The 15,108-nt window shown below is 40.0% G+C and overlaps 2 protein-coding genes across 5 annotated transcripts in view; one reads left to right on the top strand and one right to left on the bottom strand.

Moving 5' to 3' along the window:
- The window catches only part of LOC311040716 (diacylglycerol kinase zeta-like), a 168,239-nt gene extending 154,900 nt beyond the window's left edge, over nucleotides 1-13,339 (top strand). For all 4 annotated transcript variants that reach the window (XM_084051063.1, XM_084051062.1, XM_084051061.1 and 1 more), the window contains one exon: nucleotides 6,812-13,339. In XM_084051063.1, the coding sequence (XP_083907189.1) occupies nucleotides 6,812-6,928 (117 nt within the window). In that variant the 3' untranslated portion in view covers nucleotides 6,929-13,339. The remainder of the gene's footprint in view (nucleotides 1-6,811) is intronic.
- LOC311040720 (ankyrin repeat domain-containing protein 10-like) overlaps nucleotides 1-15,108 on the bottom strand; it is a 454,992-nt gene that overhangs the window by 88,223 nt on the left and 351,661 nt on the right. The window lies entirely within an intron of this gene.

Raw genomic sequence — 15,108 nt, 5'->3', positions numbered from 1 at the left:
ACCGAGTGCAAGTGCAAGTCCGAGTGGGTATCTAAAGCAGAGGCACTCACCTCTTTTCATCTCCATACAACAGGGACTTCCACATCCAGTTTTCCCATCACAAACAGTATCTTAGCCGGACACAGACAAAATAGATAAATAAAATCGAGTAAAAAATAAAATAGAAATCCTTCTGCAAAGGGACTCATAGCTAATACAATGTTTTTGCAGGCTCTACACACTCCATATCCGAGTTTCTCCAGAGGTAGGAAAGACGGAACTTCTTTTAGCCACTGTGAAAAAGAGGTTGCTTTATCGGACTTCCAATTAATACATGGGGTGCCAGTTTTTTTTTAAAACAGAGTACACTGAGTGCCAGGATTTTTAACCATTTTTGAGGAGCCGAGATACAGGCTTTTGAAGTCATAAGTTAACCAGGAAGTGGATTGAAGTCTAAATCTTTGGAAAATTATATCTCCTGGTGCTGTGAAGGAAAAAATAAATAAATAAATAAATCTTTTTTTTTTTCTTTCAAAAAACGTATATATACGGTTTTGGCACTCCATGGTTGTATACCCAATGTGTTAATACATTCCCTGCCATTGACGGAGAGCTCCGTCATTTCAAATCCACCCGTTGACCACCATTGACGGAGATCTCCGTCTTTTCAACAACAAAAAAATGTTTAATTCCACAAGAGGGCGCTCTAACGCAGCTTAGGAATGATCCTAGGACCCTGACAGAAGGAATGGACAGATGTGACGTAATCCCAAAGAATGACACTCCCATCCGCTCCTTTATGAGTTTTAGAAAAACACTCCTTTCTCTTTTTTGGGTGAAAACGGCTGTTATACAACTGCCGACCAGAACAAAATGGCCGATCACGGTTACACATTTTTTTCTCTGGTGGAGAGATCGGACCCTCCCCCATCCCCCAGACATGCTTTGTTTACGTGCATGCGCACATCACGGCTCCCGTGGCTCTGCAAAGATCGTCAATATAAGGTAAAAAACCCTGGCAGAAGCTACATAATGAATTAATTAATACCTGGCAGGGAATGTGTTAAAGAGGATTAGTCTACGAGCTAATAAGGAGGCGAATGCCAAAGCATTTGCTTGTGGAGATGTGACTATACAGTTAAGGGAAATGATGCCAAAAAATGGCTGCGGGCTTTCACAGCTTTCTGACAACTCTCTCTTGTTTCGTTCAAATCGTTTTGACAGTCGTCTTCGGAGACGTCCCCTCTCTGTCTGTCTGTTCACCCTCATTCCGGGTTCCTGAATTCCCAGATCCCATCTATGAACATAAAAAGACTGCTCTGCTAAGGCTTTGCCTCGTTTACCCTGCTGTCTAAAGATAAACGAGGCAGTTGCTTTTCAAGGCAGCCCTGGGAGAGCAAGAAGGTCGCTGACTCACCGGTATCATCAGATCAGCTGAGACTAAAGCCTAGTTCATAATGTGTGAAAGGGTGATTTATACTCGGCCACACGCCGGTGTCGCGCATCGGTCATAGCCGATTTACAAGCTCGCAACGTGTGGCAGCACGACAGGTTGGGAGCTTGTAAATCGGCTCTTTTCGGGGTGTGCGACACCAGCACGCAGCCAAGTATAAATCAGGCTTAATTCATTAAGACCGGGAACGCGTCTGTGTCATTTTAAGATGTCTTTGGCTATTCAAAAATAGCAGATATACAAGCTCATAGCACGCCACTGATCATTATGAGCTTGTAGATCTGTTATTTTTTTTTAAGAATCTTGAAAATGTGTCCAAATCTTTGAATATATAGATTATACATTTTTAACTCAACTCTCTGCTTCTGGGGGTCCCTGGAACAAAGTATTTTGAGATGGGGGGGGGGGGGGGTCCCTAGAACAAATACATATCATTTTGGGGGTCCTTGACATGAAAAAAGTTTGAGAACCACTGATATTATATATATTTTTTAAACTGTTAGGATAAAAAAAAATGCAGATCTACAATATATTCTATGAGCTTGTACATCTGCTATTTTTGAATAGCCCAAAGTATAAAATAATGGCTAAAAATCTAAAATGACACAGTCCGGTCTTAATGGGTTAAAAGACAAGCTCCGGCTTATAGCTCTGGGCATTTCATACTCAATAATACACAGAGCTCAGTGACAAGTGTCCCGTGTCCATGGCTAAAAATGTATTGCTCATATCCTTGAGCAACACGGAGCGCTCTGTATCCCCCGGCCAGTCAACCAATCAAAGCTGTGAGACAGTAATGACCCAGTGTTCTAGAGTGCCAAGTGGCTCACAGCCTTTGAGGACGTTCCAAATTATGTAAAAAAGAAATGTGGCTCAGAGGGGTTGTCTCGCACAGTATAAATTAGGCATAAGACCACTTCAAACCCTGTATGTATGTATATATATATATATATATATATATATATATATATATATATATATATATATATATATATATATATATATATATATATATATATATATATATATATATATATATATATATATATATATATATATATATATATATATATATATAGTCTTTGACCGGGATATCCCGGCTGTCTATACTTGGCCTCCTCCTTTTTTCACCCTCGACACCAAATCTCTTTGAGATTAAAGTTATGTTACAATAAGATAACTTGTTACAATACAGTGCAGTACATTGGACCGACTTCCCTCTCATCTGTGATGTAACGTCTGTTGGGTTCTAGTATGTGGACAGGACTGTGTGTGTCCAATGCCAACTATGAACTAATGAATTTCCTGCTTCTACGTTGGTGCAAATCCGCGCTCAGTCGAACAGGCAGAGGAGAGCTCATTAACCACATGAACTCGAGCATCCCTATTCTGGGGCAAACATTCACGAAAATAGCAGATCGTAATAGTATAAGCTCACAACGTCCTACAAGCTCACGGCTTGCAGATCGGCTGTTTTCGGCCTAGAGATTTTGTGTAGAGGGATAAAAGGCCTAGTGTAGACTGCTGAGCGACTCAACACAGTATATAGAGTGCAAGTGTTTGTGGACTTCTAGATCGGCTATTTTTGGCAAAGAGATTTGGTTTAGCGGGAAAAAAGATCAATGTTAAGTATAATAATATAGATTCACAGATGACGCATGTTTAACTCTTAAGGGGTTAACTGTGCAGGAAAATGGGACTAATTAAACCTTTTTACTAACAGATGAAATTGCGCGCACGTCGCACAATTGGCCCTAATGAGCGCACTGCAGAGTCCTGCCTCTGTTTTGTCTGTTGTAAAAAGCTTTCCATTTTTCTGTCCACTTAGTTGACGGGGAATGCGATTGCAGTGAACTCACCCAGGAAAATATGAATGGCCTGAACATGACTGGCTGTGTGATGATGGAAAAAGCACACATTTCTGTGTTGAGTTTGTCAGGTTCAATGGGGGGTCAGTCAGTCACTTAACCCACGTAGCCAGCCCTGGGGTCCGACTAAAAAGAAGTAAACATGTATATCCAGGGCAGGAATTTCACGACGGCCACGACGGCCATGGCTCTCTGTTTGGCCGTGTGTCCCTTATAAAAAATGGATGCCCCACGGCCACAGTGGCCTTGAGGCCCTGCCTACACTGCGTACTTGAGTTCACTGTATTCTCCTCAGCGCTGGCTGTGGTTGGGAATGAAATTCTAAATCCTTATTGGACAACATCAAGTGAAACGCTGACTCGCTGCGCATACAACCAGTGGTAGGTTTGATTTCGAGGCGCAGCTTAAAATGCCGCGGAAGCTGATGCTTTTGACGGGGGAGAGAGAGAGAGATAGAGTAAGAGAGAGGGGGGGGGGGCTGAGGGAGAGAGACACGAGACATAGAGCTAGCTGCTGTTTGTTTAGCGTTACCAGCTTAAATGACAACAATTGTAACAGGCAGGAATTTTGACTATAGCCTACCTGTACTGTATGTGGGTATCACAATGTCCACAAGAATGACATAGGCGAGGCCTATGTCTGAGGGGGAGCGTTGGGAGCGAGCTCCATACGCAGCCTATGTCCAGAACTCGGCTTTGCCAAACTAACTATCATTAAGCGTTTTATATCCACCAACAAAACGCTGTCATGCTGAAAAAAAGGTACAGCAAGGGTCCAACACGTTCAATTGACTTCCAACTACTTTGCAGTAATAATCATGGAGCATTTCACAAGTGAAGTTAACACTTCAAGTGAAGTATTAAACTCCTCAACGAAACGAACAAAATTCCAGTCCTGTACAGTATATATATATCGTTGCTGTCGGGCAGAAACCTCCTATCTTCATATTCTACCTTTTTTTTTACGAGCTTGCAGATCTGCTACTTCTGCTGTTTTTGAATTTGAATGCTGAAAAGTAACAGCTTTGGACATACAGTATGAGGTTTCCACCAGGCAAAAATGATAAATATAATATGATGGATATATAGAACTTGAAACAAAAAAGTTCCCAGAGTCACATAATTTTTTTGGCCATTTTTAAAATAAAGATTAAAATCCACGTCAGCAGACCTTTCATGTTGGGATAGAAACCTCAAGGCTCAACTGAGTTCTCTGTACAGTAATGGCCTAGAAAACCAGAGAGAGAGAGAGAGAGAGAGAGAAGGAGGGAGAAGGAGAGGGAGAGAGAATTAGATGAGAGATGTTGGCAACGCACACATTTCCAACCAGGTGTCTTGCCTAAGGACACAAACACACACACACACACACACACACACACACGCGCGCACACGCACACGCACACGCACACACACACACACACGCACACGCACACACGCACATGTACACACAGAGATGCAAACAAATCTCCACTCAGTTGGAGGTGGTAGAGTTTCATTAAGTGCTTCCAGATATGAACTCTCTCTCTCTCTCTCCAGACATGTAGACATTCTCTCTGATGCTCTCGCTCTCCCCCTCTCTCTCTCTTCATGGTTCTGTCTTTCTATTTTACTGTCTCTCTGTATGTTTATCTCTTTCACACACACGCACGCGCACGCACGCACGCACGCACGCACGCACGCACGCACGCACGCACGCACGCACGCACGCACGCACGCACGCACACACACACACACACACACACACACACACACACACACACACGTTCTGCCTTTCTCTGTCCTCATTTTCTCTCCCTATGTCTGTCTCTCTGTGTGTCTCTCTCTCTCTCTCTCACTCTCTCCTCACAGTGGTGAATATAATCTGCAGGATATTGGTAGCACTCGTTTCCTTCACCCTCTGGCCTTGATATAAAGCTTAGCATAAATCTTGCTTTCCCCTCTCTCTCTGTCCATCTTCTTTGGCCTTGAGTTATCTCTCCATTAAACCTCCGTCATTCTACATTCTGTTTTATTTTCTCCTTCTCCCCACTTCGTCTTTGACATATTCCCTTTATTTGCACTGCCCTGATTTCCTCTGCCTACCCTCTTTCATCAATCTCTCTCTCTCTCTCTCTCTCTCTCTCTCTCTCTCTCTCTCTCTCTCTCTCTCTCTCTCTCTCTTCCCACACAGTCATTTAAAATCAGTTCTCATTGTGAAGCTGATTCTGAGTACCCCCAAAAAACGTGCACATGCCCGTGCGCACACACATGCACACAATGGAGTTTTTTTTGCGGTGAAGTAATTAGAGGGAGATTCTGGAAATGATTCAGCATAATGTCCACTCCTCGTGTAAACAAGAACCAATTAGTGTGTGTGCTCGTGCGCGCGTGCCCATGTGCACACACATTTTAGTCTTTTCATGCACACATCCTGTTGTTTATTCATAAGCGGAATCTATTTACTTTCTATATTGTATTATGTATGTAAAGCATTCTGCTCCTTATGCTAAATGGAGTATTTGTTTTGCTGTCTGAATGCGCACGTCCTTCCTGGACGATCATTTAGCGTCTTCTGAATGTAGCCCACATAGCTCTAGTTCTCACTTACAGGATTTTGTTGGCAGCATGTTCCCATTGAAACTGGGAACGCATCTGTGCCATTTTGTACTTACTGTAAAATATCAGCTATACAAGCTCATAGCGCGTCACTTCGTGCCGCGCTATGAGCTGGAATCGGCCTCAGGTCTTAATGGAAGTGAACACAATGCCACGTGTGTATTTGGCAAAATATCTCAGAGGGGTAGTTCACACAAAACAAAATGACTTTTTTCTATCAATTATTCACCCCATGATGCCCCTTTTGTTTTTGTCACCTTCCTGATCCCATATTCCAATATTGGATCGAAGTAAAATACTAGGAGGCCAATCTTAACTAGAGCAATACTTTAATTAAAACATTTGCTTATAACCTGGACAGTAGTAGTCGTTTTACATTACATTACGTTACAGTCATTTACCAATTTTTATCCAAAGCGACTTACAATAAGTGCATTCAACATAGGTAGGGAACAAAACTACTAATCACCAGAAGTCTTAAGTGCATTCTCTTCTAAAACAAGCAACTAAGAGTATACGTAGCGCTGACGTAAAAGTGCAATATATCAGCTACCTACTTTCTTAAACAGATGAGACAAATAGGAAAATCAAATGAGCAAGAGCTAAAAACAAATAAGTGTATCGAATAAACAAGATCCAGTAAGAGCTCGTACAACTAGTTAACAACAAGTAGGTTTTGGAGTATATTCTTTTTTATATAATTTAGGTCTGCCTTGGCCTCTTATCTACTTCAATTAATTAAATATTGGAATATTGGATCAGGAATTCGACAAATCCATGAATTCAAGGCTTCAGGGGTGAGTAATTGATAGAAAAAAGGCATTTTCACATCAGAGATATATTTTCCTCTGTCTCACACTGTAATTCTCTCTCTCTCGCTCTCTCTCTGTCTCTCCATTCATCGTACCTTCTCTCAGGGCGACACCCCGAAGAACAGGGCCGAGAAGGCCCAGGATGCCGAGCTGGCGGCCTATCTGGAGAACAGACAGCATTATCAGATGATCCAGAGAGAAGACCAGGAAACCGCCGTTTGAAAACCACCGCCGCCGCTCTCTTGATTTGCATTTGGCGTCCCTCAATACTAAGCAGTTGGTCGATAGGAGATGAGCTGTTTAGTCAACGCAGAAGAGAAACGCCAGGAAGATGCTGTCGCAAACAAAAACGACGCCACGTCCACGAGTTTTGGGCGACCGCTCGTGGGAATCCTTCCTCTCAATTTCTCGACCCCAGTGAGACCAGCTGATGAGTGAGCGGCCTCCAACGACCCTCTGATGAGCCTTTTTGCAGGCAGAGTGAGACTGAGGTTTGAAACCGGCACTCAAAACGAGAGTCAGTTTATAGTCCCTTATGCTGGGATGTCATTGACTCTTTAAGACCGGGAACGTATCTGTGTGTCATTTTTAGATTTCGTTGGGCTATTCAAAAATAGCAGATATACAAGCTCATAGCGCAGCACCGAGTGACGCGCTATGAGCTTGCAGATCTGCTATTTTTGAAAAGTTGTGCAAATATTTAATTTTTTTTCGGCTTGTATATCTGCTATTTTTGAATAGCCAAAGAAATAAAAAAAATGACACACAGACGCATTGCCGGCCTTAATGGGTTAAAACGTCACTACTCTTGTTGGCACTGAAGCAGAGCTGTTTGACGTGACGTCCATCAATGGCCCCAAATCACAGTTGAGAATTGAGATAAACAGATGCCATTTTTCTGTCGTGTTGTTTTTTTTCTTCTTCAGATATACCATCTTTCCTCTTTGATCCACACTTTTTCCACTCATCTTCACGAATAACTGGGCATGGCGTTGCGGGGGAGGTGGAGACAACATTGCTATAATGAAAAAATAAGAATCTGTATCTGGGACCAGTGGAATTTGATTCTAAAGGATTTACGCTTTGCTGAACAAAATACTCGGAGCACTGACGGGAAGGTCAGTTGTGCCAAATGGAATGTGTAATTTGTCGAGACAGTATGATTCATTTGATGATGAGGATGATGGTGGTGATGAGGATTATGATGATAATATGCTTGCGGTGATGACGACAGCAAAAACAATGACAGTGATGAATGTGTCCAGATGATGACAATGGCTAAGCTTCATCATGTCAGCCACATCCATCCATCCATCCATTCATCCATCCATTCATTTGGGATTGCTCGCTAACAAACGAGGATCGTTGGCTTTGTGGATGAGACACGCAAAAAAAAAGAGAGTGACGAGAACGAGTCCGATATTGACTCCGTTGACATGATGAATGTGACTCCAGGGAGGCAGAGCGCTGTCTTTGTGTGACTGCTTCATCAAAAATAATTCATATCCAAAAGTATTCCAAAGATTTCAATCAATTTATGACAGTCAATGCGACACATAGGCGAGCGAGACTGGGAGAAAAAAAAAACTGTTGCACTGCACTGCCAAGACAGCACCCTCCTGCTAAGGAACATTGAATTTCCAGTATGTTGGAACCGTTTATTTACTTTTATTATTATATTTTTTCTCGTTTAAATAGATTTTTATTGGATGTCTGTTCAGAGCGGGCCAATAGGCTTTAATGCACAGCAGCCATATTGGAAAGAAATTGGGCCTCTTCCTTACTTCCTTCTCAGGTGTTACCAATGATACTAACGAAGGCTCTGTTCCGTTTAGTGTAACACAGTGGTACTCAAACGTTTTAATTTCAAGTACCCCCAGAACTCTTGAGAGTGTACAATTTGTACACTCCAGTAATTAAGTATTAAGTAATTAAGTACAGATACACCTGGTCAATAATTAGCTCAGCTACAAGTGAAAGTCGCTAAATCAAATATGTACTGTACTTGAGTGCTTTTCATACTCCATTGCAGATAAATGAAAAAGTGAACCAAGAATCTCAACAACCAAATCAAACCTTGCCTATTGGTAAAAAGGAAAAGTGGCCACCATATTATGGTGGACAATTTTCTTGTATGTCTCGATAGAGGGAAAAAAAAGAGCAAACAAACTTTGGTGCATTTTTTAAAATCTGCATTACCAACCATGAGGTAAAATAGTGAAACAACAAACTAGATGAATATATTACAAGCTACAATATAAATCACTAAGTATCGCATAGGAACCAAAAGATACAACATTAACCCACAACTATTGTAATCTTAACTTTAAATTCATAGGATTATTGTGCCAGTTTAACCACCTTCAACCTGGCATCCTATTTTGGGTATGTCATTGGCAAACATTTTCAAACAATTTAAAAAATAGTGAAAATGACATCTACTGTACAAGCTCACAGCATGTCACAATGTGACACATTGTGAGCTTGTTAGAAGGGCTATTCTCCCTTTTGTATGGCCAAAGCTATTTCATTTGGAATGCGAAACACAATTTTTATGAAGCTGCATTCATTTTGATATTGTTCATTGAGAAAATATACTCTAAACCATAACAGAAGTACCTATATAATAAATAAGCATAAACCATTACAAAAGTAATGTAACAAGTTACATAACCATAAATAATTATTATAAATTATAAATAGACGATGTACAAGCTCACAATGTGTTATGAGCGTGTAGATCTTCTATTTTCAAGAAAAAAATGTGTAAATGTTCGAATTATATATTCGAAGCACTTATTTTTCTTCTCCCGCCTATAATGAAATACCCAAAATTGGGATGCCCTCCTGGCTCAGAATGTCTTCTTACTTCTGTTGCCGGTCTTTGACATGCCTCGCTCTCCTGTCCTCCCTAGTTTCGACCTGGTGCTGTTTGTAATTTTTTCTGATGCGAGTGTGAGCTCTGAGAGTAGTTTCCTGCCGTGTTTTCTCTTGATCTCTCCAAACGGCTTCAGTTTCCCTTTATGGGGCTTGTATGTGAGGGGACGAGACAGGCTTTGCTTGTGATTTCACCAGCTTTCATTGCTTTTGGGCAATTTTCTCTTACACAAACTGCTGGGACTTCATCTTTATTATGAGGCTGTTGCTCATTGTAGTTTACACCAGTCTCAGTGGGGACAACCAGAACCCCTTTGGATGAATTCCGCCTCCTTTCGTCACTGCCGCCAGCTTCAGCCTCTATTTTCCTTGGACGCACTACCAGTCTCAGAGATGTTTTGTTGTTGTTGAATGTCTTTCCTTTTCAACATTTTGATCACAAAGGATGTCGGGTTGAAGACTGGCTCAATAGTTACTGCGTTATCCTCTTGGACAATTAACAACTTGACTTTCATTTATATCCACTTGAGGGTCCACAGAGTCACTCTCCTTTCCCTGGACTCCCTCCTGTTGTTGTTGGTAATGCTGTGTGATCGCCATAGACAGCTTGTCTGCCTTCATGTTAGCTTTGATCTGACTTCTTTTGCAGGACTTTGCAGCTCTGCTGCATACTTCATGGAGTCCAGATCCTTTTTTCAAAGGGTAGTTGTATTCTGGACCTAAAAGCAGAACTCAGAAAGCCAGATAGAAATTTCGATCGGTATTTCTAGTTTTTTAATACAGCTCCAAAACCATATTGTCAATAAGCAAGACAGCATCGTAGTTTGACACAACTCAGAATGAGCTAAATAATCGGTTTAGTAGAAACCAAAGGAGGGAGGGCAGGCAGGCTGGCTGGCAGGCAGGCAGGCGTAGATTGTCAACTGGACGTGGATTTAGGACCTCCACGCCCAGGCAGAGACACACACACACACACACACACACACACACACAAGACAGACCGGACGCATAGGACCCATTATATTGAGTTTGTAAACAGTAGACACACATGTTTTAGTTTTTTGAGAACTGTTGCAATGAGAGGCTGGGCCGTATCACATCCAGAGGCTATGGCTACTTGGGGGTCCTTGGTATGGAAGATTTAGGGAACCCTTGCATTACTCGAATCCCAGATCAGTTTCAAATGCTATATCAGTTTCAACATCGGTCTTGTAATTTCACCTCAACGCATATCACTGTATCCCTTACACACTGTACAGATTACATTGACTTATGTTGTATTATCAGTCTATATAGGAACAATATTTATGATAAGTTTGCTGGTTTTTATTATTTTCAATTTGTGTATAATTGAATGTTTTCGGGTTGCTAACTCAGGGCTAGGGATCAGTATTCAACAAATCATTTATATACTGTATTCTTAAGTATTCACTCTTTAATGTTTCTTATTGGGTTGGATCTGAAAACCTCTGCATTCTGATAGTTTCTCAGTTTTTGAGGAATGAGGAATACGTTTTTTTCTTGAATTGAGTGGATTTTGTCAGTGAACTGATCCCAGCCCTGTTTGGAAAAAAAAAAACATCGTATTTTGTGCCCATATGGACTTGTTGTATATGAATGTATAGTTGCCTATAATTTAAAATATTGACAAGCACTGATACTTGATATTAGTCAAGGTTGCTGATCTCAGTCGGTTGATATAGGTGTGTGTATTTTGCATCCCAAAATACACGTTCACTTGGAGGCATCCAAAATGGCAGCCGCAAAATGGAAACCGATAGAAACTGCGAAATGGATTTTCCACAGTCCATGGCTGTGTCCAAAATCACGCCCTACTCACTATTAATAGTGCAATATATATAGTGATCATGCCATTTTAGTAGTGGTGTCCGAATGTAAAGTGATAATTATTATCCCTTATATAGTGTACTCACAGTATTATCCCACAATGCATCATGAAAAGTAGGGTACAACAGGTCACTATCACAAACCCAATATACCATCATACATTGTGCTGAAAGACATTTTTTTATGTGACACGTTTTAACCACTTAAACATCTACGTGCATGTACTTAGTTGACCGGGGTCCCCTGCAGTATATTGGTCCGCTCCTTTTTTCAGTCAACACCAAATCTCTTTACTGAAAATAGCAAGCTCACAATGCATCGCGAATCACGACACATTGTGAGCTTCTAGATCTGCTTTTTGCAGATTGTTTGCCTCAGAATAGCACTCTAGGGTTCATCTGGTTAATTGTGCGACAGCAATTACGTAATTAATCGTGAACCGTGTGGTGTCTGAATTTTTTTCTTTCTTTTTTTACCGATGACTTTGTGATATAGTTCCATTTATAGAACTCCCTATATGGGGAGTAGTGAATTATTATGACACATCAAAGACACAGCCCATGATTTAGTTTTCTTACTTAATGTGAAAGTTTACATTGCCATTTCTGTGCTGAGTAACCTCCACAACTAGTGTGAATCCCACACAAAGACTGTTCTGAATATACATGAGCATCAGTGGGAAAATAAGATTTATTTAAGCATTTTTGGACATTCAGCCTAGTCTAGTTCTCGTTCTTTAAATTCAAAGAGAGATTCAATTGTACATATTCTATTTACAACTTTATATCAAATCTTTATCGAGAAGGATATTTTTTGGATTATTTTTGAACTCTTCCAATTCTTCTTGCATAGGTAGCCTTCTGCTCTGGTAAATATTCCTACTACTGTATACGTCATTTGTTGGCAGAGGTAAAATTACATTCCTGGTCATTTTACAAACTGTAAAGTGTAAACGGTGGAGGAGTTGGACATTTAAATGCCCTTTATCGTGCAAATACTAGGGAGTGCTCTAGCTCATGGGCATTTCCTCAACCTTAAAAAGGAGTGGATTACCAAAGCAACTGATAACATACCCTGCATTCATGGCATATCTGAACTATAAATTCCACTGCCAATTTGCGGAAACTCTGAAACGCTTGAATTCCAGTGAGATGCAATACTAGACACTAGTACTTCTTGAATTCCAGTGAGATGCAGTACTAGATACTAGTACTTATTTAATTCCAGTGAGATGCAGTACTAGACACTTGTACTTCTTGAATTTCTTTGAGATGAAGTACTAGACACAAGTATACAATGTTAGCCTACAGTATATGTCAAAGAAATACACGAAGCCCTAAATTCTGGGCTCATTAGCAGCAAATCTGCGTAATGCCATGAATACAGGTCTAGATTCTACCTACAAACAGAATAGATTGAGAGAATGTTGGCTGTTGAATTTTGGATAGGAGTAGTTTGGACTTTTCTACATGAAATGTATGTATTAAATTAAGTCTACTAATGGAATGCTTTATTTAACATTTCAGGTGGTTGCGCTCACATCAAACCACAAAATGGAACGGGATGGGGGGGGGGGGGGCGCTGAATAGAGGTTTGATAATGTGATTGAATATACAGTATATTTTGAATCACGATAGGATTTTGATACGTAAATACAGTACTTTTTCTTTTGCAGTGGCATGGATTATAATTTTCCTTTCTCCACTGGAAAATGCACAGCAAAATCCGGAGTGTTCTTTTAACCAAGAAAAGTGTAAAAATTGACTTGTGATACTCCTGATTTTACTGTGTGGTTTAAAATGTGTTGTGTGGTGTTGTACGGTTTTAGTGCCAAGCATGTCTGCTCCATCATTAGGCTGCTTCTCCTCCAGATCATTAAAAAAACATAGAATTCATCACTTTGCTCTTTACATCATATATATATATATATATATATATATATATATATATATATATATATATATATATATATATATATATATACATATACATATACATATATATATATATATATATATATATATATATATATATATATATATATATATATATATATATATATATAGGATTGATGTAAAGAGCAAAGTGATGAATTAATTGACTAAAATAACCTGCAGAATTCAGTGAATTTCCACCTGCTGGGTTGAAGTAAATTGATTATGATTTTGCAAATTGACTGCAAATATTGCTACATCGTTATGCATTTCCATCGCTATTTGTAAAAAACAAAAACAAGATGACCTTATTTGAGGTGCTGAGGAGATTTGATGTAAATGTCTTACTTCTGTTAACAGTGCTACGACTTAAACAGAAGAAAAATGTGTCGCACACTCGGGCTCAGTGATTTATTTGATTAACATTTCCTCAGAATCAACAAAGGAAGGCCAACATGCCGAAACAAATCAAACGAATCACTGCATATGGAATGTGCGACACTTTTCTTCTTTTGAGGATCTCAAAGGTCAGCACCTCACCACAATCTTTGGTGTGCGTTACTGTTCCTGCTAAAGGTGCTATAGACAGCATTCAGCCACTAGATTTCACACACTCAACACCTGTTGCATAAATTTCCTTATTTCCCTGACTCACGTCAGTTTTGCAGTTTGCAGTGTTGTGACGTGGCGGCTGCCTCCAAGCACCAAATTGTTATCATTATCACCTTTATGCTCTCCTAATGTGATAATAATAATAATAATTTGTGTCAGAGCACTCGGGAGGAAATGACAGTGATAGAATCTGGAGCACGGTACTTAGAAAAAAAAGTCAATGGCAAATCTTTGTCAACCACAACATTCATGATGAAACCCTTAATTAGATTCCACAACACATCCAGTGGTTTGAAATGAAAAGTTAAAGTCAAAGCGTTCGCTATGACTGCTAGCACACTGCCTCCAAAACATAAACAAAACAAAATGAAAGAAGAGTAGCTTCAATGTTTTGGTTGAATTCTGCATTAATTAGAGTTGTCAAGTCTCTAATTTATACCCCCTCATGTGAGGGTGTCTGTTCTCTTTGGCAAGCCACACCATGATTGAGTATAACTTAGGCTTTATTATTAGCTTTGCATTCAGATGCTCTTTGTGAAACAACTTACAGTAAAGTACAGTAATTTTTTTTTATCAATGTGTCATTCTTTGCGGCCAATGTAGTCTTTTTTTCCTAATGTTTATTACATATTCTTTTGTATAAGCATTGGTGTGAAATGGCTTTTAATATCTTTTTTTGCTATTCTAGTCTTTCTATCAGTGGATTCTTAAATATTACGCTGTCATGTTTATTTAGATCTTTCTTAAAAAAGAGAGAAAGAAAAGAAAAATACTTGTTGATTGATATCTGTAATTTGTAGATATATATATTTTAACATGTTTTTTGGTGTTTGGGATATTAACTGATATAAAGATGTATATTTGAGAACAGTATTTGTGAGTGATTTTATATTCCTGTGACCTTTGTAACACCCTCCCCCCCAACCATGCACGCACGCATGCACGCGCACACACACACACACACACACACACACACACACACACACACACACACACACACACACACACACACACACACACACACACACACACACACACACACACACACACACACACACACACACACACACACTTGTGAGTCCATTTGGCTGCTTTTGTACACTCAAATGTTACACTGAGGAGTATGGATGA

Source organism: Gymnoscopelus microlampas, assembly GCF_963454915.1.
Source record: "Gymnoscopelus microlampas genome assembly, chromosome: 24".
Lineage (NCBI taxonomy): Eukaryota > Metazoa > Chordata > Actinopteri > Myctophiformes > Myctophidae > Gymnoscopelus > Gymnoscopelus microlampas.
The sequence above is the reverse complement of the archived record's forward strand: the minus strand, read 5'-3'. Positions and strand labels throughout refer to the sequence as shown.